At 44.3% G+C, this 23,100-nt stretch overlaps 1 protein-coding gene across 2 annotated transcripts in view; it reads right to left on the reverse strand.

The window, feature by feature from the left end:
• The window catches only part of LOC147609411 (peroxisome biogenesis protein 5-like), a 57,625-nt gene extending 37,798 nt beyond the window's left edge, over positions 1-19,827 (reverse strand). The window contains exons 1-5 of one of the 2 annotated variants that reach the window (XM_086787539.1): positions 19,500-19,827; positions 16,428-16,526; positions 15,915-16,086; positions 15,233-15,358; positions 14,944-15,139 (exon numbers count right to left, since the gene is read on the reverse strand). In XM_086787539.1, coding sequence (XP_086643665.1) covers positions 14,944-15,139; positions 15,233-15,358; positions 15,915-16,034 — 442 coding nt within the window. In that variant the 5' untranslated portion in view covers positions 16,035-16,086; positions 16,428-16,526; positions 19,500-19,827. The remainder of the gene's footprint in view (positions 1-14,943; positions 15,140-15,232; positions 15,359-15,914; positions 16,087-16,427; positions 16,527-19,499) is intronic. The other variant, XM_086787540.1, reaches the window with a different exon arrangement.
• Positions 19,828-23,100: the final 3,273 nt, after the last annotated feature.

Below are 23,100 nucleotides of genomic sequence, written 5' to 3' on the forward strand. Positions count from 1 at the left end.
AAGCATACAAGCACTAGAGTGTACTGAGAGAGAGTACAAGAGAGAGAGAAATATGAAGCAACTATGCTGAATATATTGCAGTGAAACAGTCCCGAGCAAGAGACATAAAAGGTCTCATAAGTGAGTAATACAAAGGAGAACTAGATTATGAAAAATGAAGGAGGCAAGCCCACCTATAAATAGGTAAAGTAGGGCTAGCCGACTGGACAACTAGACCTGGCCGACTGAAAAACAACATCACCCGACCTAGAAAAATACCAAGAAAAATAGTTAAAAATAGCAGAAAATAAGGGCGGCCAGCCCACAATCAAAGGTCATAAAAGTGACCAAAAGGGGACTCCAAACATGAGCAGAAACTGCGGATGAATGTGCTAGCACCCCCTCTCAGCACCAGATGCTGAACAAACTCTGAGAAGCTGAAGATGAGGAGCCAAGGAAGCCTGAGAAACCAGCTTGGTGAACAAATCTGTTGCATTCTCTGCTGAAGGACAATACTCCAAATGCAAATCTCCAGCAAGAACCCGTTCACGAACATAGCGATACTGTATCTCAATGTGTTTCGTACGAGCATGAAACACAGGGTTCTTGGCGATGGCAATGCAACTCTGATAAGAAGTGTAGATAGGGTAGACCGTAGGAGGAAAGCCAAGTTCTCCCAATAATCTCCGTAACCAAATCGCCTCACATGCAGCATAACAAACTGCACGATACTCCGCCTCTATAGAGGAAAGCACCACAGTAGACTGCTCTTTACTGCTCCATGAAATGGCTCCTAACCCAAGTGAAAAAACACAACCAATGGTCGAACACCGAGTATGTGGATCTCCTACCCAATCTAAATCAGACCATCCAAGGAGAGTGCATCCTTGGCCATAGAAGATGCCAAAGTCCAAAGTACCACGCAAGTACCAAAGAACCCTGAGAGCACTCCGCCAATGCTGCTGACGGGGTTTGGATGTGAAAGAACTCACTAAGCCGACTGCAAAACAAATGTCCAATCGGAAGTAGGTCAACCAAACCAAACAACCGACAAGAACCCGATACTATCACTGATCAATCCCTGGAGAAGCATCAAAAAGACAAAGCTTCTCACTAGTATCCATAGGAGAAGATGTTGATCTGCATCCAGTCATCTGAAACCTATCAAGTATCTCCCGTGTAAACTTCTGCTGAGAGAAGAAAATACCCTTAGGGGTATGCCAAATCTCAAAGCCAAGAAAATAATGCAAAAGGCCAAGATCTGTCATCTCAAACTCTGTCTCCAAAGCATCCATGACTGAACGGATCCGAACAGAATAAGAACCTATAACGATGAGGTCATCAACATAGACCACAATGATAACAACCAACCCCCTCTCAAGGAGGATATAAAGGTTCGAATCTGCATGAGAATGGCGTAGGCCAAGCTTCTGAAAGAACTCATCAATCCGCTCGTACCAAGCCCGCGGAGCCTGCTTCAGACCATACAAAGATTTCTTCAGCCGCCAGTACACCTAATCCTATTTGCCTGGAACCTCAAATCCCAACAGCTGATCAACATACACTTCCTATGTAAGCTCTCCGTTCAGGAAAGCTGACTTGACGTCCATCTGGAATACGGGCCATCTATGATGTCCTGCAAGACCAAGAACGGTGCGAATGGTAGTCATCCAAGCCGTCGGAGCGAAGATTTCATCGAAGTCGACTCTAGGGCGCTAAGCATAACCCTTGGCAACCAACCTCGCCTTGTGCTTGTCCAAGCTACCATCAGCTCGGTACTTGGTTTTGAAGATCCAGCGCACACCAATCACCTTACGTTGCAGTGGCCTAGGCACCAAAATCCAAGTGCCATTCCGTACAATAGCATCCAACTCTACCTGCATAGCACGACGCCAAGGCTCATGTGAAAGAGCCTCGTCCACAGAAGCGGGATCAGAAGGACCATGAATAATAGAGGACATAAGAGCATAGTTAACAAACATGTTGCCCTCATGAATTTGTTTCCCTGAAACTCTGAAAGATCGCCTAAGAGAACAAGGCGGAGGAGTAGAAGGAAGCTCACGTGTCACCAATTGGCCGACCATTTGGTCCATCTCCAGATTTGTGTCTCGTTCACTTGAGGCCAGACCAGTGTCTCATGTGAAGGGGCCAGTATTCTTACATAACATGGACGGGAGCCAGACTGGTGCCACCCGTGTGTTAGCAAGACGGTGTCGTATGGACGGGAGCCAGACAGGTGCCACCCGTGTATGACCTGGACTGTGTTCTATCCATGGGATTGTCACGCCATGGAAGAACCACTATTTGTGCCGTGTCTTGCCTATGGGACTGTCACTCCATAGGGAGGCTCGTGCCTAGATCTGTGTCTTACCTATGGGACTGTCACTCCATAGGAAGACCGGGATTTATGTCTTCTATCGTGCCATTTTTGTGCGCGACAGATGTTTTGTACTTGTTCCATGAACGGGAGATATGTCCATGATACTATTTGCACATGCATTCATGTTTTGCATGTTTGGAACTGTTTTCGCATGACTTTTATTCTTGTGTTTGCCTGTTTGACGTGCCACTTACTGAGCGGGGACGCCTGCCAGTGAGTCGTGAAGCTTGCTCTGTCTTCTGACGAGTTTGTTGCGTGTGAACAGGTGGTAAGTGTATTGCACTTGTTTGTTTAATAGCTTTCTTTCTAACCTTTATTTTTATAAGGTTGTAAGTTCACATTCATTAAAAGAGTGGGCACCCTCCCAAATATTTAGTGATGTCCTTGGTAGGGTGGGCACCCACGTTTTTTTTCATCATGAAGGGTAAGAAGGAACCTTTTTGTGTGGGGGTGGGTGCATGGCCACCTACCCACACCCCACCTTGGAAACTGGCCGCCCCCATGCAAGCTAGGGGAGCCGGCCAGCTGTGGTCGTGTGCTTTCTCTCCAACACCTACAAAGAGGCGACCATCCTATCATCCTGCACTGAACTTTGCAGGCGACCATCCTTCATGCTCGATAGGCGGTTGCGCTTCTCCCCTTGCAAGCGGCTGCGTTCTCCATAGGCGACTGCCTACTCTGCAGGCGGCTGCGCCACTCCACAGGCGGCTGCAGCCAAGTGTCTTCTGCCCTTACAGGCTGCTGCACCACCCTCAGGCGACTGTGCGCTTCCTCCTCCTCAAGCTGCGCCTCCTCCTCCTCCACAGCAGACGGCTGCGCTCTGCACAGCAGGCGGCTGTGCTCTCCCAGCAGACTGCGCTTCTCCTCTCTATAGGCGGCTGTGCTCCCTTTAGGCGGCTGTGCTCCCTTGCAGGCGGCTGCGCTCCCCTCTACAGGCGGCTGCGTGGGGCTGTGTCTCCCTTCCATAGGCGGCTACAAGTGGCTGCTGCTCCTCCTCCTCGACAGGCTTCTGCGCCGCCCTGGTGTCCATCTCTAGTAGCTGCACATAGACACCTCGGTATTTGTCTTCCATTTGCGAGCTACAAGTAAGTGGATTGAGATTTAATTAAAGGACTTTAATGTAAATCTGAAAAGGGATACTCTCTATCGCTAACACCCGTTCGGTGCCGGGTAGTCCAAGCTTCTGGAGAACCACGGTCCAAGGGTGCCGAGATCGGGAGAGCCAGGCGTTAGTATGGGAGCGCATGTTTGTGCGTGGTCCTGGAACACCAGTGGGGCGCTCTCCGTGGATTCCAGTGAAGGCACAGGACCGTAGAGATTAGATTACTCAAGTGGATTGCTCTCCTTCGAACGTCTACTTCCAGTCTCTTGTTTGGTACTGTATTCATCTCAGTTGTACATGGACATCATCTGGTTCTTTGAACCCATGGAGCATTGTATTTGTTAAATACTCCCAATAATATATCATATATTGAGGGGGGGGGGTCGGCCCGTTCCGGCCCCAATGCTGGTGTCCATCTGTCAACATTTCATTTCATTTCAATTTTCAGTTGTTATTAAGTTTTCCATTTCAAATTGTGATATTTAAGTTGTGCTATTACGCGTGTGGGTGTCCAACGAAGTCTATTCCCTTTTGACGGGGTCGGTTTCATTGGTACCAGAGCACGGTTATTTCCCTCTTCTTAGTGGGAAAAACGAACCTGTGATATTTAAGTTGTGCTATTACGCGTGTGGGTGTCCAACGGAGTCTATTCCCTTTTGACGGGATCGGTTTCATTGGTATCAGAGCACGGTTATTTCCCTCTTCTTAGTGGGAAAAACGAACCTGTGTATTGGACACCCCGCTTCTAGCACACTTAACACAATGGACAGCCAAGGCAACCCTTTGGAAGTGCCTAGTTCGAGGGGCCCATCAAGTGCCTCGCGTGGTTCTGATGCTTTACAAGGAAGGCACAAGCCCCTTGAAAGGGTAAATGATAGTGATTCAAGGAGACAACTGTCTCGAGGAAAGACAGTCATGCAAGAAGAAGAGCTTGATGCAATGAGGGCTGAACTGGAGCATATGAGAAAGCTTTTGCAAGCACAAGAGCAAGAGCTGAAATTTTTGCATGAAGATCCCCATGTGCAAAGTGCCATTGAAGCAGCAAGGAAAGCCGATGCAATGGTAGACGTGACTTTTGAGTCCATGGCACGGGAAGTGAGCAAGAAGCCAAGGGAGTTGGCACTTTCCTACCTCCTCCGTAAAGGTGACATCAAAGAAGGGGAAGATGGAGAGCTAAAATTCAGAAATCCACCTCGCTTGAAGCATGGAGATCCCGCATCTCAAAGGTTGACGTCATTTATGCAAAGGGAAGAGGTGACAGTCACCTCTCGTCATGCATCTTCTCCACAAGGCACAAAGCCTGACAGGTATATGTATGCTAGTGCTCATGGAGGGCATGATGGTCACATGCATTCAAGACATGTATCCCATGGAAGGGGTGACAGGTCTGCCACTAGAAGAGCTTTGCCTACTGAGTTGTCTCATGGAGAGACATTCCTTATGCAGGAAGGTCACATGCATCTAATTCTCAAGTTCATGGAGCACATGCCACCGTGCTTCATGAAACTTCCATGATGGCCCATGGAGCCCATGCCCCGTTGGATAAAGGGAAAAGAAAAAGAGAGGACCATGAGCCTCATGCCAGAAAGCTCAAGAAATTTAAAGCAGGTGACAAGTCCGTTAATTTCATGGAAAGCATGATGCTTCCAAAGTGTTAGCATTTGTGGCATAGTTTGACATTGCTTTTAGCGATGAGGACTTCACTGAGAAGTCTAAAGTACGCCATGCTAGCATGTTTTTGAAGGGGACCATTGCTCATTGGTGGATCACTGAAAAGATCACCAAAGACCCCATTTGCACCTAGAAAGAGTTTAAGGACAGATTTTATGCTCAATTTTTGCCACCTAATGCGGAGCAAACTCTCACCCAAAAATGGGATAGACTTGAGCAAAGAGATAATGAAACAGTATGTCAACAAGTTTTGGAAAGTGTTGCTTAAGGTAACTCCTTTTATGCAAATCACTGAGGATGAAAGAAAGAGGAAGTTTCGCTCCGGATTGCAACCAGCTTATCGTTCGGGCATTAAATTGCAGCCGAAACATACTTTGCAACAGCTTACAGCCTCTGCTCTTGCTACAGAGCAATTGGTGCTCAAAATCAAGCAAGATCAAGGCGGTTCAAAGAGCAAAGACAAGGCTGTCTCAAATCTGCAAAAAGGTGGACAGCCACCTAAAAAGAACTTCTGGGAGACCCAAAAGGAAGGTAAAGCTGAAAATACCTCATCTAAAGATCAGGGCCCAAAGAAGAACAAATTGGCTTGACCCCCGAGCAAAGGGAGCAATATGCCAAGGAGGGAAAATGTTTTTCTTGTGGCAGCAAAGAGCACATGTTTCGACAATGCCCTGACCGCAAACCAAAGCATGAGGACAAGCAAACCAAGGCTAATGTGCATGCAGTTCCCGATGTGCAGGGTAACACAAAACATGATGCAAAAGAGCGGATGGTATGCAAAGCATGGGGTCAAATCAAGGATCAGCCCGTCTTATTCATGTTTGATGATTGTGCAACCGATAACTTCATCTCTATACAAACGGCAGCTGCCTTGGGTATTGAGGTTGAGAACATGGGACCTCAGATTGAAGCAGAAGCTGCCTTTGTTGGTAAAGAGGTGCAGGTTACCCCACTGATAGGGAAGTTGCGCATACATATCCAGGGCTACCTTGATAATGAGCATTTCTTAGTTGCACCACTAAATGGATGTGATGTATTGCTGGGCAAGCCATGGCATTATAGGCTTGAGCCCCGCAAAGAATACAAGACCAACATGATTTCTTTTATGCATAGAGGCCGCATGCATTTCATTGATGCAGGCAAAGAAGGGGATTCCATCCCACTTGTATCTCACATCCAGATTAATAAAGCAATGAAAAAGAGTCTTTCTGCGTACTTGGTTTTTGTTCGTGATAGCATTGTACCAAGTCATCAAAATGTCGATGCTATGACTTACGATAGGCTGAATTTTCTTCCTGCATTCAACGATTGTTTTGTTGATGCATTGCCAGGTGAATTACCTCCCCAAAGGCCCGAAGATCATCGCATAGATCTTGTGCCAGGTAGTTCTCCACCTAACAAGCCCGCATACCGTGTGAGTGCCGCACAACAAGAAGAGATCATGAAGCAGGTAAATGAGCTTTTAGAGAAAGGTTTGGTTCAGCCTAGTTCCTCACCTTATTGCTCTCCTGTGCTTCTTGTTCAAAAGAAAGACGGGTCATTCCGCATGTGTGTGGACTATAGAGCTTTAAACAAGCTTACCATCAAGAATAGATTCCCAATTATGACATTTTGGACTGATGGTTCAGCTTGTTTCAGCCATCTTGATTTGAAGAGTGGTTATCACCAAATACGAGTGGTACCACAAGATGTCCATAAAACTGCATTCAGGACAGCTTTTGGATTATATGAATTTTTGGTGATGCCTTTGGTCTCACCAATGCTCCTGCCACATTTAATCGTATGATGGATAGGATATTCCGACCCCATCGCAAATTCACAGGTGTATTCTTTGATGACATCTTGGTTTCCTCCAAGAATGAGCAAGAACATAGAACTCATTTGGTCACAGTGTTCGAAGAGTTACGGAAGCATAAACTTTTCATTAATGCCAAGAAAAGTGAGTTTTTCCTTTCAGAGATACATTATTTGGGTCACATTGTATCCAAATTTGCGCAGTAACAATGGATCCTGCAAAGATAGAAACCATTCGGAATTGGCCAGTATTGCAAAACGTACATCAAGTACGTAGTTTTCTGGGATTATGTTCATATTATAGGCGTTTCATAAGGCATTTTGCTATGATAGCCACCCCTCTACATGATCTCACAAAGAAGAAAACCACTTTCAAATGGACTCCAAAAGAACAGGATGCCTTCTTGCAGCTCAAGCATGCTATCATATGTGGACCCGTATTGATTGTTCCTGACTTGCAAAGGTCATTCGTAATAGAATGTGATGCTTGTGGCGATTGTATAGGGGCTGTCCTAAATCAAGAAGAGCATGCAGTTGCATATGAGAGCCATCGTTTGCATGATGCTGAGCTTCATATGGATATCTATGAGAAAGAGCTCTTGGCTGTAATTCATGCCTTAAAGATACGGAAACATTATCTTCTTGGAGCTGAATTTGTAGTCAAGACAGATCATCAAAGCTTGAGATACTTTCTATCTCAAACAAAGCTTTCGGAGAAGCAGATGAGAATGGCAAACTTTCTTTCCATGTTTCATTTTCAGATTGTGCATACTCCGGGAAAGAAAAATGTGGTGGCAGATACATTATCCAGGAGGCCTTATGTGGCTGCAGTTTCAGTGGCCTCTCATGGGGACTTATCTGCTATGCGAGATTTGTATCTTTTGGATGCTGATTTTTGCCATATATGGACTGATTTGATGGCTGGTCACTCACATACCTCTTATGTTATCAACGAGGGTTATCTTATGAAGGATAACTGCCTATGTGTGGTGAAGGATTTGCGTCCAAAGGTTATGGAGGAATGTCACGCTCCACCTTATGCTGGTCATAGAGGTATGTATCATGCCCACTACACGCATGATTGAAAGATATTTCTTTTGGCCAAGCATGCGTAAAGACATTAAGGCATATGTACGTGCATGTATTACTTGCCAAAAGGTGAAATTTGACAAGCAAAAACCTCCAGGTTTGCTTCAGCCATTGCCTATTCCCTCGCAACCTTGGGAAAGTATTACTATGGATTTTATTATGGACTTACCTAGATCCCAGCATGGGAATGATGCTATTTGGACCATTGTGGACAGGTTTAGCAAGCAAGCTCATTTCTTGCCCGTCAAGAAATATCATGGTATGCCTAAATCCATTGTTGGGGATAGAGATCGCCCGGGGGGATGTCACCAATTGGCCAACCATTTGGTCCATCTCCAGATTTGTGTCTCGTTCACTTGAGGCCAGACCAGTGTCTCATGTGAAGGGGCCAGTATTCTTACATAACATGGACGGGAGCCAGACTGGTGCCACCCGTGTGTTAGCAGGACGGTGTCGTATGGACGGGAGCCAGACAGGTGCCACCCATGTATGACCTGGACTATGTTCTATCCATGGGATTGTCACGCCATGGAAGAACCACTATTTGTGCCGTGTCTTGCCTATGGGACTGTCACTCCATAGGGAGGCTCGTGCCTGGATCTGTGTCTTACCTATGGGACTGTCACTCCATAGGAAGACCAGGATTTATGTCTTCTGTCGTGCCATTTTTGTGCCCGACAGATGTTTTGTACTTGTTCCATGAACGGGAAATATGTCCATGATACTATTTGCACATGCATTCATGTTTTGCATGTTTGGAACTGTTTTCGCATGACTTTTATTCTTGTGTTTGCCTGTTTGACGTGCCACTTACTGAGCGGGGACGCCTGCCAGTGAGTCGTGAAGTTTGCTCTGTCTTCTGACGAGTTTTGTTGCGTGTGAACAAGTGGTAAGTGTATTGCACTTGTTTGTTTAATAGCTTTCTTTCTAACCTTTATTTTTATAAGGGTGTAAGTTCACATTCATTAAAAGAGTAGGCACCCTCCCAAATATTTAGTGATGTCCTTGGTAGGGTGGGCACCCACGTTTTTTTTCATCATGAAGGGTAAGAAGGAACCTTTTTGTGTGGGGGTGGGTGCATGGCCACCTACCCACACCCCACCTTGGAAACTGGCCGCCCCCATGCAAGCTAGGGGAGCCGGCCAGCTGTGGTCGTGTGCTTTCTCTCCAACACCTACAAAGAGGCGACCATCCTATCATCCTTCACTGAACTTTGCAGGCGACCATCCTTCATGCTCCATAGGCGGTTGCGCTTCTCCCCTTGCAGGCGGCTGCGTTCTCCATAGGCGACTGCCTACTCTGCAGGCGGCTGCGCCACTCCACAGGCGGCTGCAGCCAGGTGTCTTCTGCCCTTACAGGCTGCTGCACCACCCTCAGGCGACTGTGCGCTTCCTCCTCCTCAGGCTGCGCCTCCTCCTCCACAGCAGACGACTGCGCTCTGCACAGCAGACGACTGCGCTCTGCACAGCAGACGACTGCGCTCTCCCAACAGGCTGCGCTTCTCCTCTCTATAGGCGGCTGTGCTCCCTTGCAGGCGGTTGCGCCTCCCCCAGGCGGCTGCGCTCCCCTCTATAGGCGGCTGCGTGGAGATGCGCTCCCCTCTACAGGCGGCTGCGTGGGGCTGCGTCTCCCTTCCATAGGCGGCTACACGCGACTGCTGCTGCTCCTCGACAGGCTTCTGCGCCCTGGTGTCCATCTCTAGTAGCTGCACATAGACGCCTCAGTATTTGTCTTCCATTTGCGAGCTACACGTAAGTGGATTGAGATTTAATTAAAGGACTTTAATATAAATCTGAAAAGGGATACTCTCTATCGCTAACACCCGTTCGGTGGCGGGTAGTCCAAGCTTCTGGAGAACCACGGTCCAAGGGTGCTGAGATCGGGAGAGCCAGGCATTAGTACGGGAGCGCCTGTTTGTGCGTGGTCCTAGAACACCAGTGGGGCGCTCTCCGCGGATTCCAGTGAAGGCACAGGACCGTAGAGATTAGATTACTCAAGTGGATTGCTCTCCTTCGAACGTCTACTTCCAGTCTCTTGTTTGGTACTATATTCATCTCAGTTGTACATGGACATCATCTGGTTCTTTGAACCCATGGAGCATTGTATTTGTTAAATACTCCCAATAATATATCATATATTGAGGGGGGGGTCGGCCCGTTCCGGCCCCAGTGCTGGTGTCCATCTGTCAACATTTCATTTCATTTCATTTTTCAGTTGTTATTAAGTTGTCCATTTCAAATTGTGATATTTAAGTTGTGCTATTATGCGTGTGGGTGTCCAACGGAGTCTATTGCCACTTGACGGGATCGGTTTCATCACGTAACCTAGAATCAAGAACTGTCTGAAAATACCATCCAGGCACAGATCTGTTCAAACTCGCTGGAGGACGAGTAGAGTCATCATCATCATCTAACTGAGAATCCACAACTGGAGGTGTAACAAAAGCAAGGGGAGGAGGAGGAGGAGGCAGCCGAAGAGGAGGCGGCGGAGGAAGAAGAAGCTCACCACCCCCTCTGAAGATGCAGGAGTCTCGTCGAACACCACATCACGGCTCACAACTTTGCCGGCCTGTTGATAATATAGACAATATGCCTTGGACACATAACTGTATCCGAGAAAAGTCATGCGCTGAGACTTTGAGTCCAACTTGGAGCGATGCTCCTTAGGCACATGTACATACGCCAAACAACCAAATACCCACAAATGAACAACAGAGGGCTTCTCACCATGGAAAGCTTCATATGGAGTTATATTTGGAAGAGCAGTAGTAGGAGACATGTTTTGAATATACACTTTAGTAGAAGCCGCCTCAGCCCGGAAACATCGAGGTAATGAAGAATGCTCAAGCATAGCACGGGCCATCTCCATGATGGTTATGTTCTTCCTCTGCAACTCCATGTTGTAGTAAGGTGTCTCCGAATGCCATGATCCTTGCAATATTGTTGAAACTCCTGGGATGTAAACTCACCCCCTCTATCGGTCTTGAGAACCTTGACCGAAGAACCGATCTCTTTTTCCACCTCAACCCTCCAATCACAAAAGCGCTGAAAAGCCTCATCCTTGGACTTCAAAAAGAAGACCCAATTCAATTTGAAGAATGCATCCCTATCTACATCAATCCATTTGAATGTAGCCTTTTTCTTTGTCAAGTCATGCAAAGGAAAAGCAATCCATGCAAAGTGCAGAATCCATCCGCACTCCATCTTTGGACACAATATGCCCAAGATAATGTATCCCTAACAAGAAGAACTCACTCTTCTTTGCATTTATGAAGAGTTTATGCTTACGGAGTTCTTCAAAAACAATAGCCAAATAAGCTCTATGCTCTTCTTTGAACTTCGAGAAGACTAGGATTGTAGGCATATGCTCACTTATGGTAGTGCTATGTGTGAACAGGGCTTAACCAAGGACACTTTTTCCCATGTGGTTTTTCCCCTTGGACATCAAGTGTGAAAGGACACATAATATATTTTGTACTTCTATATTATATGGATGTGGCACACATGCAAGGGTTGACTTGCATTTTGTGGATACCACACTTTTGGCTCTCTCTCTCTCTCTCTCTCTCTCTCTCTCTCTCATTTCTGTGTGTGAGCTTCTCTATCCTGCACCTAACCCTAATGTGCAGGTTTGTGTGTGTGAGTGTGTGAGTCCAACACCCAACATTTGGTATCAGAGCTAGGAGCTGGGAGCTGGCCCTGATATTCTGCAGCTGGAAGAAATCCTACGAAATTCCATCGCCGTCCGTCCGTGGCTTCCGTCTCGCTGCTCCACCGTCCGGCCGCCAATAACGGGCGGCACTAGTGGGACCGCCGCCCAGCTCGCGGGCGGCTCTTCCATCCCCAGCCGGCGCCCAGTTCCGTCGCCGCCCAGGCACGCCTCCGCTCCGGCGCACCATCGTCTCGACTCCGTTCCGTTCCGTCCGACCACGTCCGTCGACGCCCCTCGGTTCCGGCCAGGCCGTCTCTGCTCTGTCTCGACCGGCACCCGTCGCCGTTCTTGCTCCGGCTGTCCTACACCGACGACTCCAGGCACCCTGTGCCTCTGCTCCAGGCCCTTCGTGCTGGCCCACGGCTGCCGCCTCCGCCTCCCTCGTCGCTAGCGACTCCAGCACGCCTGCTCGCCTAGCCGACTCCAGCGCCCGTCTGCTGTTCTCCCGCCTCTGGCTGGGGCCCGACACCTGCACCTGGGCCCGCCTATGACTGGCCCGTCGGCTGCCCACAGCCATCCGCTCGCCCTTGCAAACAGCCACCGCCTCCGTCCGCCTAGCACGCCACTCAACTGTGTGCTCCTCGCCTACACTCTGCAAGTATGAGGTATTTCTAGTACACATTTTTTATCAAACCCAAATACAAAATTTGCAGCCATTCCAGTGCAGGTCATATGCAGATTTTGCACACACTTCTGTGCAAGTCAAATTCAAAGAAAATTGCAAGTGCAATTTGGGGGATTTCTCAATTTCAGGACAAATTGAAAAAATTGGGTATTTTGCTTTGCTTGCAATTTAGGGGTTTTCGAAATTGAGGTCAAAATCAGCAAATTGAACCTCTTTCACTTGCAGAAATTTGGGGCTTTTGTGAAAATTGGCCAATTAAATGCACATTGAAGCGATTGGAGTGCATAAAAATTGGTTTGCTTGCAGATATATTTTGTTGACATGGCACAAAATGCTACAGATGTATTTGGTGTGCTCACCCAGGAGGACAAGCTGGATGGATCTAACTACTCCCTCTGGAGTTTCATGATCCGTAATTTGCTGGTAGCCAAAGGGCTTTGGGGCATCGTGTGTGGTGACACACGCCCACATACCATTCAGCCAGCCATGCCTCAAAGGGGAGGTGCTCAAAGAGCTCCTGATGTAGATCCTGCTCCCACACAAGAGCAGAAGAGATGGGACTCTAGAGATGCACAGGCCATGTCATTGATAGCCCTTGCGGTGAAAAGTCCGGTCACTTATAAGTGAATGTGGACCTGCATCAATAACTATTAGCATGTGAAAACATAAAACTATAAATTGAGTTTCAGGAGAAACTTACCATCTTTAAAACACATGTAGACCACCTGTCAAACCAAAACAAGTGTGCACACACATCCACAGGGTGCCCAGGCATCCCCAGCCCCATGGACAACACAGGCAATAATCTCAAGCATTGTCCAGGCAAACAAAACAAGTCATCCAATCAATCAGGTAAAATATTCTGGGATCCAAAATCCTTTCGGAATCTTCCCAAAACATAAATACAAGTGAGCACCAGGATAGCTAGTCCTGGGAAAACACACCATGTCAAGCTCCATATGCCATACATGTACTGTCATGTCAAGCTCCATATGCCACACGTGCAATAGAAAACAGAAGCAATGAGGGGTTTTGTGACAGGTTGACGAAGAATACTTCTCTGACTATCCACAGCTTCTCCAGGCATACTGACACTTTTCAATTGGGGCAAATATTTAGAAAGCGAATGTCCGGGATCCCAATTCTTCACGCCCATTTGTGGCCAATGTGTGGATCCAAGTACTCAGGATCCCAATTCCGCGCTTTCCAATGTGCTTGAGTTGTGCCTGGAAATGCCAGTGCTGTACTTATTCCATGATTGGGGTATTTGCTCATAATAAAGTGCACATGCACACATGTTTGCATGTTCAAATTTGTTTTCGTATGAATTGTTTTAATGTGTTTGCCTACTATGAATGTCCAGTTCACGGGCTTGGAACACCTACCCGTGAACCATATGAAAGCCCTGTATTCTCATGTGTTTTGTGACCTGTGAACAGGTGGTAAGTGCACTCAAAACTCTTGTATTAATTTGTTAAAATGCTTTGTAATATTTATAACCTTTGCAAGTTTACACTCATTAAAAATTGAGTGGCCAAATTAATAAATTGCCCCGGGCCCAACTTGATGGGCACCCTAGTGGCCACAATGTGTGAGTTGGGCACCCCACAAGTGAGGGGTGACCACCCATGTGGCAAATGGTTGGTATGGACAACTCAAAACTCATGCACAATTCATTTACCCCTCTTGTGCACCTTCCTGCACACAAGCTCTCCATCATTTTTGTTCCTAGAGGAGGCTACTCTCATCCATTTGCAAAACTGAGCACATAGTTGTGATCCTCATCATAAGGGCGCCCTGCTACACCCCTCAGCGTCGATTTGGCGACTTCATCTGGGCGGCTTGTACAAGTGCCACATCATCAACGGGCAGATGGATTTGCTGCTATTGGTCCTCCATGTGCTGCCCTACAGCGTGCCCAGCACCCACGGTCCCCCAGCCACAATCCACTCATCAACTCCAGATCCAGGACATGATCCTCCACCATCGAGCTACCTTTCCACATGACGTAGCTGAGGGACACCTCTCAGCCATACTCATTATTCCCATGCTTGATATCTTGGAGAGTGGTATACCATTTATTGGGTGTTGATGCTCCTCTCATGTTTCATGTTCCTTGTATTCCATGATGGGATTTCCATGGACATTTTTGTATCACTCCAGTGAGAGAGTTTTGATATGTTCTGTTTTATTTTTATGAGATATGTCATGGACATTATTGTATCACTTTGGTTGGTCTCATAGGCCCATTGGACCTTTAGTGGACACTTAATATATCTTTCTTTCTCTCTCGTTATTAGTTGATCATGGCATAACTCACTCTACACAGGATCGTCTGCTGATTACATGTATATACACTAGTGTTGGATGTTTTCTTTTTACTTTTTCTTTCAGTTTTCCATGGCTCAGTATATCCATGGTACCATAGTGTCACTTTTGATCTCACAGACCCTTGGGATCTTTCAAAGACGTTAATATTACTTTCTTTCTTTCTCTGACACGCACGCACATGTGCGTATGTATACCCATGAGCCCTCACGGTCATATATAAGATGCATAATCCATGCTCTTGAAATCACCATGACGCATTACCTTCCACATGTGGTACAATGGGTGCTGCCTCTTGCTCATAAATCTGTTCAAACTCAGAAAACACAGAGGGGGGACCATTTCTTTGGAAGTAAGGTTGCTGAGGCGTTTGGACTGCATTAACCACACTCCAGGCATCATCATATCTGTGGTGATGATGATCAGAAGACCCATGAAATCCCCGTAAAAATTCAGAAACCTGCATCAAAGGGGCTATCATACTCCTTTTATAATTTTGCAGAAACGAAGAGACCAAAAAATCGCATCAAATTAGTTAGAAGATGTAAAATACCCGAAGATCAGATGGTTGCCCAGTTTGTTGTTCATATTCTGAACCTGGAAGAGAGGTCAGAGGCCTGAGTTCACTTGATGAAGCTTCCCCAAGACCTGGTAATGCTGGAAGTTCCTTTAACCTTTCCTGTCAACATTATCAAAAGCATCCTATCAAGAACCCATTCAGAGAGCAGCTAGACAAAAATATGTCAATGAAAGCATCCACATTGGCAAATCCATAGGAAGTGCATGTATACATACATACTTACATATATACATATGTAAGTATGTATATAACATGAGTATGTATATGTCCATGAGTATATAACATGCACGTTCCTAAAAGGTGAATTTGGGCATGTTCCTGGATTCATCTAGGTATATACATATGTACGCACATGTGTGCATACATGCATCCATGGAGATACACACATACCACATACATACATACACGCATGATACATGTATACATCTATACATACATGCTTACACACGCACACGTGCATGTATGGTTTCAACAATCAATTAAATCCTCTACATGAGGATCTAGGCCATACAAATATCACAAAATTTTAGGAACATCAATTCTATGAGCATGAACCAAAAGAGTGTGTATTTGGAAAGTAACCCTATAGTCTTACAAAGCTTTCAATGAAAACAAGTTAAGCAGGCCTTTTGATGAGAAAGAAGCTTCATCAAACCTGAGTTTTAGAAGCAGAACCAAAGAGTGATTCGGCCAAGCCAGCCAGGGGATTAGCTGAGGAAGAGGTACCAGGGACGGCACACCCGCCGCCACCCATTATGAGATCACGGAATGCCATTGTTTAGTTTGTTATCAAACCCAAATCCTTGTGCAAGACTTTTGACCGCCACCTGAAAATAAATGCATACACCACATATTGACATGTTACAGTCACACACATACACCACATATTGACATGTTACAGTCATTTCCTAGCCAAAAATGTGGAAGCGCAGTGTCATTTCAATTTTTGTTTCTCATTTCCTAATGTCCTCCCAAGATTTTCCCCACAAATTTTACCTTCTAAGTTCTGGATTTTTATGGATTTCCTCGCCATCTCTTCCAAATTATGATCCCTATCATTTATTTATCTCAATGGTTTCCCTCCTTTCTATTTGATTTTATAATTTTATGTTTCATGTACACTATATAATGTTAAAGACTTGCCGTTTCCAAATTCCTAGACATTTACCTTTCCAGGTTTCAGGTCACGTCCATTGCATATGTTGAAAACATGGATCCAGGCATGGCTATGGTAGATCATAGTAAGTAGAAATCTTCATGAATAAACCTAATTAATAGAAAATTAAGAAAAGCTCTCTCTAATTAGTTAAGTGGTCTTACTCACATAAGAACACTCAAAAACACACCAAATCATTCAGAAATCACTCACACCAAACCTGAGGGCAAGTACAACATGTATAGCCACTAAGGCTTATATCTACATCATTGCTCGCATCACCCATTTTACCTCATCGCTAACTCTCAAACCATTCTAATTTGCACGATTGAATGGACACGAGTGCACATGGAGTATGCACGCATGCACATGCTCCTATTGAGCTTTTATTTTCAACACCATCCCTAAAAGCAAAAATCCTCCCACAATCTAACAATGGTGAACTCTATCATCGCCCTCCCATAATAGTGAACCCTTGCCACTCTCATAACTTGGTGAACTCCTGTCACTCATGCGCACACACGGCTCATCAACATCAATACAAAACATTTTAGGCTCTACCTGGCCAGGGCAACGCAGTCTCGTACAAATACACGGCACACATGGCCATCAAAAATCCATGCCACTCATAGGCCACTCACACAAACATCACTTGGCTCACTTGGCCACTCACGTGTCACATCACGGACACCTCAGCATGGGCTCTACATGCCCCATCTCCATGTCATCTACCAGGTCTTCATTGTCAATGCTGATACCGCCTCCTTGCAACATCTTCTCGATCAACGTGGTTCCCATGACCACCAAAAAACCCCAATGCCTCGACTCAGTGTTGCGAACAAGGGCTCATCAATGGCCTTTGTACCCAAATAAATGAGCCTAGAGTTATAAGGCTGAACCCTAAACACAAAAGAAAGGAGAAACCTTATCTCTTTCTTTGTTGCTCCTGTTCGAAGAACCTGTTGTTGTCCACACATAGAGAAGTGAGTCTCTCTACACCACGCTTGTTTAAGAGATATGAGTAAGACCACCAAGCTGCTAGAAACCGATCTTCTGCCGTTGAGGAGAGTGCTGCCTGCTAGTGTTTTTGTGTTGATCTCTTGCAGAGCTAATGAGGTTGAGCTACAGCCGCCTCAGATCACAGCTTGAATTTTGCTATGCAGATTGCAAGTGCTACATTGCTGGTGGTGTGGTTGAATGCAACCTGATTCTGCTTCCTCTCTCTGTGTCTCTTACAGCCGACACATGGACGTCAGCCCAGCCCCTTACTACTGTTTGCAGAACATTGAAGCTTAAGCAAGCTGCTGTAGAAGTCTCTATAGCTTACGGAGGATAGTGTTTGGGGGGGTATGCAGTGTTTTGCTATATCGTGGAAAGAGAATTCTTGCTTGTGGACACACTTGACCTCTTGATGAGAGCCTTCACCAGTACCCACTTACACTGTTGCTTGAGCTAAAGCCCACTATTCTGCACAAAACCTGGAACTCACCATGGAGCTGGTGCACGCTACTTGCCGATGTATGCAGAGCTGCCTGTCGTCTTACTGAGGCAATCAAGGAGCTTGCCGAGTGCTAAAAGTTGCGAAGAGCTAGAGTGCTGTCTCTCTCTCTCTCTCTCTCTCTCTCAGTGAGGGACAGAAGCAAGAGAACATTAACCCTATTATTAATCCAAACTTGCCAATGAACCCACCCATAACCCTATACACCTCCATGGTTCTTGCCAATGAACCCACCCATAACCCTATACACCTCCATGGTTCTAATACCATGTTGAAAACATGGATCTAGGCATGGCTATGGTGGATCATAGTAGGTAAAAATCTTCATGATTAAACCTAAGTAATATAGAATTAAGCAAAACTCGCACTAATTAGTTAAGTGGTCTTATTCAATACTCAAATCATTCATAAAATCACTCACATCAAAGGTGAGGCCAAGTAAAACACGCATAGCCACCAAGGCTTCTCTCTACATCATTGCTTGCATCGCCCATTTTACCTCATCCCTTACATCACCACTCAATCTTATCTATCCTACTCACACTCTATCCAAATCACCAAATGACTTTTACACACCTCACTAACTCTCAAACCATTCTAATTTGCACACTTGAACAGACACTTGCAGAGACAGGCACATGCTCCTATTGAGCTTTTATTTTCAACATCACTTGCTTCCGTTTTCCGTTTCTATTCTATCACACACACACACGCGCGCGCGCGCGCACGTGTGCATGCATGCATACGTGCATACATGCACATCTGTTTCCATTTCCATTTCTGTTCTATGACACACACACGCACGTGTGCATGCATGCATACACACATGCACACATCTATATACATACACTTATGCACACACGCATATACTTGCATACAACCATAGACACACCCCCACACACACAAACAAAAGCACACATCCATACACCTACATGCACACCTACAAATATAAACATACACACACAAATTTTTACACAAGCACACATACGTACATAAATGTATATACATGTCTATACACCACAATGGGCCAAAGGGATGTCTATCTTGCTAGTGAAGTTATTATCGGCTTGTAGTGTCGACGTAGTAACAAAGTTGTAAATAAAGATCAAATTTTCTACGCTCTCGAGGGTCTAAACCACCTCAAAATCTTCTTGCTAAAAAAAAAAAACTTCAAAAACACTTTTTCTATTTGAAAAACATATTTATTGTCACAGGAGTGAAGAGCAGAGAGCAATGTTTTCAGTATATTTGTGAAAGTTTGTATGCTCTTCTGAATTTAGCATTCTTTTACATTGGCACATAGCAGAGAGGGTTATAAGCACGCGTGCGCACACTCACACACACACACACATATCATAAGATTCAAAAATTAAATGGAATAATTATAATTGGTGCTATGAATATGATGACATATATGACAATCTAATCTAGAATTTGCCACAAAAACAGGCATATGAAAAGGGCTTATGGTGCCAATCAAGAATAAAAGAATACTTAAGAGTAGTGAGAGCTTGTAGTATACCTGCTTTGAACAAGTTAATGATATGATTAAGAGCAATGAAGGCATAGATTACTATACGGCTTACCTGAGTGTTTTGTCTGTGCAGCCCTCGTTGGCAAGCAAAAAATCAAAAAAAAGGCCTGATGGAGGGAGCTCATCCTTATCAATGGATTCACGAACTACATAAATACTAATAATAATTGTTGGACCGCCAAACTGGAGAAGAAATCCACCAGCCTTTAAATAGCTTGATTCTTGCAGAAATTCTAGCGGGGTATTAATAAAATTTGATAATTAATTGGAACAATTTGCCCTTTTTTTCCCCACACTCGGCTGTTCAAAAGATAACGTTCAAAGAATTGAGAAAACTCCTCCTCAAAAATTTCAAGAGTTACTAAAATAAATTATAGTATAAACAAAATTACTCCATCGGCTCACAACCTACCCCCGTCACGTACTCACTGACCCCCATAATGGGACCCACCCGTTCTACCACTAGACCACGCGCCCGCAGGCTTAGAAAATGCTTGCTCAAAATTACAATTTCCTTTTCAATCCATGGTAACTTTCGTAAGCCATGGTCAGCCACTTGAAGGTGATGCTTACCACTTGGGTGTTGATGACCGCAATCCTAGTTGGCATCATCGGATTGGGAGAAAATATCCTCTCGATGTTCCAAAACAAGGCGCTCGCCTGTGTGTTGGAATTCACTTCTTGGACCCTTTTTATATGTTGTGGCGTCTAGCCTGCTTGCTATATATGAAGATTATGTAACTACACCCTTACTTTTCCTTGTCCTAGTATTTCAAAAGACAAAAAGTTACAGTTCATATGAATAGTATTAGTGTATCATATAACATCCAAACCCTTTTAGAGTTGCAAGGTTAAACACATCATTGTACATACTTTATGTAGCCTTTCTAGTCCAAGAGCTATAAGGCCACTCAGCTATATGGCCATTAGTCAATTAGAAGTCCACTCTTTAATATTTTGGGCCGCCATAATGTGAATACATGGCTAAGGTATATAAGTGACTTTCACTATTGTCAAACATTGTTTGGCTTTATTTTGTGTATGTGTAAGAGAGAGAGAGAGCTTGTGTGTGACTATATTGTGCCTTTCAATTTCATACTTTCATGTGTATGAGAGGGGAAGCGAGAGAGTGAGAGTGAGAGTGAGAGTGAGAGTGAGAGTGAGAGAGGACCTACGCATGGTGCCTTTCCATTCCATGCTTCCATGTGTATGAGAGAGGAAGTGAGAAAATAAGGTTGAGGGAGAACCAAGTGAGTGACACATCACGGAGGAGCAAAGTGAAGGAGGGAGCAACCAAACAAAAGTTATGCTTTGGAGCTTGGCTTGATACGGTTGGTAATAAATACGATATGGGCTCGTCTTGATACATCGGGTAATAAGTAAGTTCCATCAATATGTGTACATACATGAGGTAACATTTACCCATAGCTCTTGTGAGCATGGTGGTGGTGTGTGTGAAGAAAGAAAGGTTTTATTTTTGCATTTAGAGAAATAAAAGAGTTTATTTTTGGTTAGGAAAGATTGACTTTTCCTTTTTGTAAATTAGGAAAGATTGATTTTATTGCGATGTTAAAGGGTGCATTAAAGGGTGATGACTATGAGAACTAATGACTATGGGGAACCATAGGGAAGCCTAATGACTATGAGAGCCATAGGGAACCAAACAAAAGTTGTGTTTGGTTCCCTATGGTTCTCATTTCCTATGGTTTGTGAGAACCATAGGGAAACTTGATGACTAAGGGAAACCATAGGGAAACTTGATGACTAAGGGAAACCATAGGGAAATCTTATCAAAAAGTGACAAGAAGACATTTGTATGTCATTCAATCAGATCCATATATCATACTATTAGACTCATCTATTATATTGGTTTAGTCGTATGCCATACAATTCCATCTGTACGTCGTATTGTTTGATTTGTATGCCGTACAAGTTGAATGAGACAAATTGCCACCTAATTATATGCCCAGTTATATGATGGACACATTGAGTCAAGTTGTACGCTTGAATAATACGTTGTATTTTTGTATAATTCATACAAACCTGACCTATGAATAATTTTTCCCTATAAAAGTTGCAATAGTACACGTATAGTTGAGTTGTGTGTCATATGAGTGATCATATCAGTGAGTAATCTGATATACAATTGGATCATACATGGTATAATTGCCAAAAAAGAAATCATAGGGTGACCTTTTGGAAGACATTAAATTTTTCCTAGGATTAAGCATTTAGATTCTAGAACTCTAAAAGGCTTGGATGATCCCATCTAATTATGCACTTGCAATCTTGTCAAAACCTTAGGTAACAATGTCCATCTTATGCACTCTAAAAGGCTTGGATGATCCCATCTAATTATGCACTTGCAATCTTGTCAAACCTTAGGTAACAATGTCCATCTCTAGATGACAATTCAAGATCCTTGTATCAAGCAAGTCAAAGATCACATCATTCCGTAGAGACCCAAGGAAGAGTTGCTAGTTTGGAGATGTTAGGTTTAGGGCTCCACTCTTTACAAGGATGGATCATTAACCCTTGAGACTCCCATGGGTTAAGGTTGATGCTGCTTTTGGCCGTCATGGGTTTGCTGCGTTTGCTGCGTTGGGTTTGCTTGGTCTAGTCTCATCTCTTGGGGTCAGGTTTGCAGCACTGGTTTGAGTCTTTGTGTTCTTGTGTGTGTTGGGCTTTGGGTGGGGTCCGCTTCGCCTTCGGTTCACTCCTGGGTCGATTTTTGTGTTAGTCTCCTCGTCCAGTTGGCTTTGGTGCCTATCGGTTATGTGGTGGGTGTCGTCGTCTAGGTGGCTTCCGTACCTGCTAGTTCAGTCTGGCTCCCGGTTTGATTCATCTTTCGTCTGGTTGGATTTTGTGGTTCTTGGTTCACTATGGCTCCCCAGTCTGATTTCTCTGTGCTCCTAGTTCAGTGTGGTTGTCGATTCGCTTCTCCTCTGGCTTGATGAGTAATCTAGGGCTTTGTTTTCCCCATGTATTACATCATTTGTTGATTTATTTATTTTTATTTCTTCTAATTATTGGGGTAGGTTTTTATTATGTGTTTTAAGTGCATGGCAGCGTCGATATGACGTTTTGTTTCCTGCATGCATCCTTGGGATGCATGTAGATGATCTGCACACACGGCTTCATTTTCATATAATAATGTTATTTTTTACTTTTAAAAAAATAAGTATGAAGTTTTAATCTTGATAATTTATTAAAATAAGTATGAAGCTTTAATCTTGATAATTTATAAAGTCTAAAAATATTTAAAGTTTAGATATTTCATTATTTTTGTCATTTCATTTTAAACTAATAAGTTAAGGTTGATTTTTTTCAAAGTGATATAATATATTGTTAAGATTTATGGTATTTTAGCAATTCTTTTTTAAGAATGGTGTTTTTGAGCACCATTTTAATGCATTAATAATGGTGTTTTTAAATGCCTTTTAAAAACTAATGTTGTTTTGATTATCTTTTTTAATATATAAAGTTCAAATGTTTTAATGTTTTATTGATTTTATTTGTTAAGCTTTATAGTTGGTTGTTAACGTGTTTTATTATATTAATTTTAATTTGAGATTTCTTTGCATGTTACTAACATTTGAATATTGGTTTTGTTTTTATTAAAATAAATTTTAAAAGAATTTGTAAAGTTGACA

This window comes from Cibotium barometz, chromosome 51 (assembly GCF_041138505.1).
Source record: "Cibotium barometz isolate CiBa-2024 chromosome 51, ASM4113850v1, whole genome shotgun sequence".
NCBI classification, from domain to species: domain Eukaryota; kingdom Viridiplantae; phylum Streptophyta; class Polypodiopsida; order Cyatheales; family Cibotiaceae; genus Cibotium; species Cibotium barometz.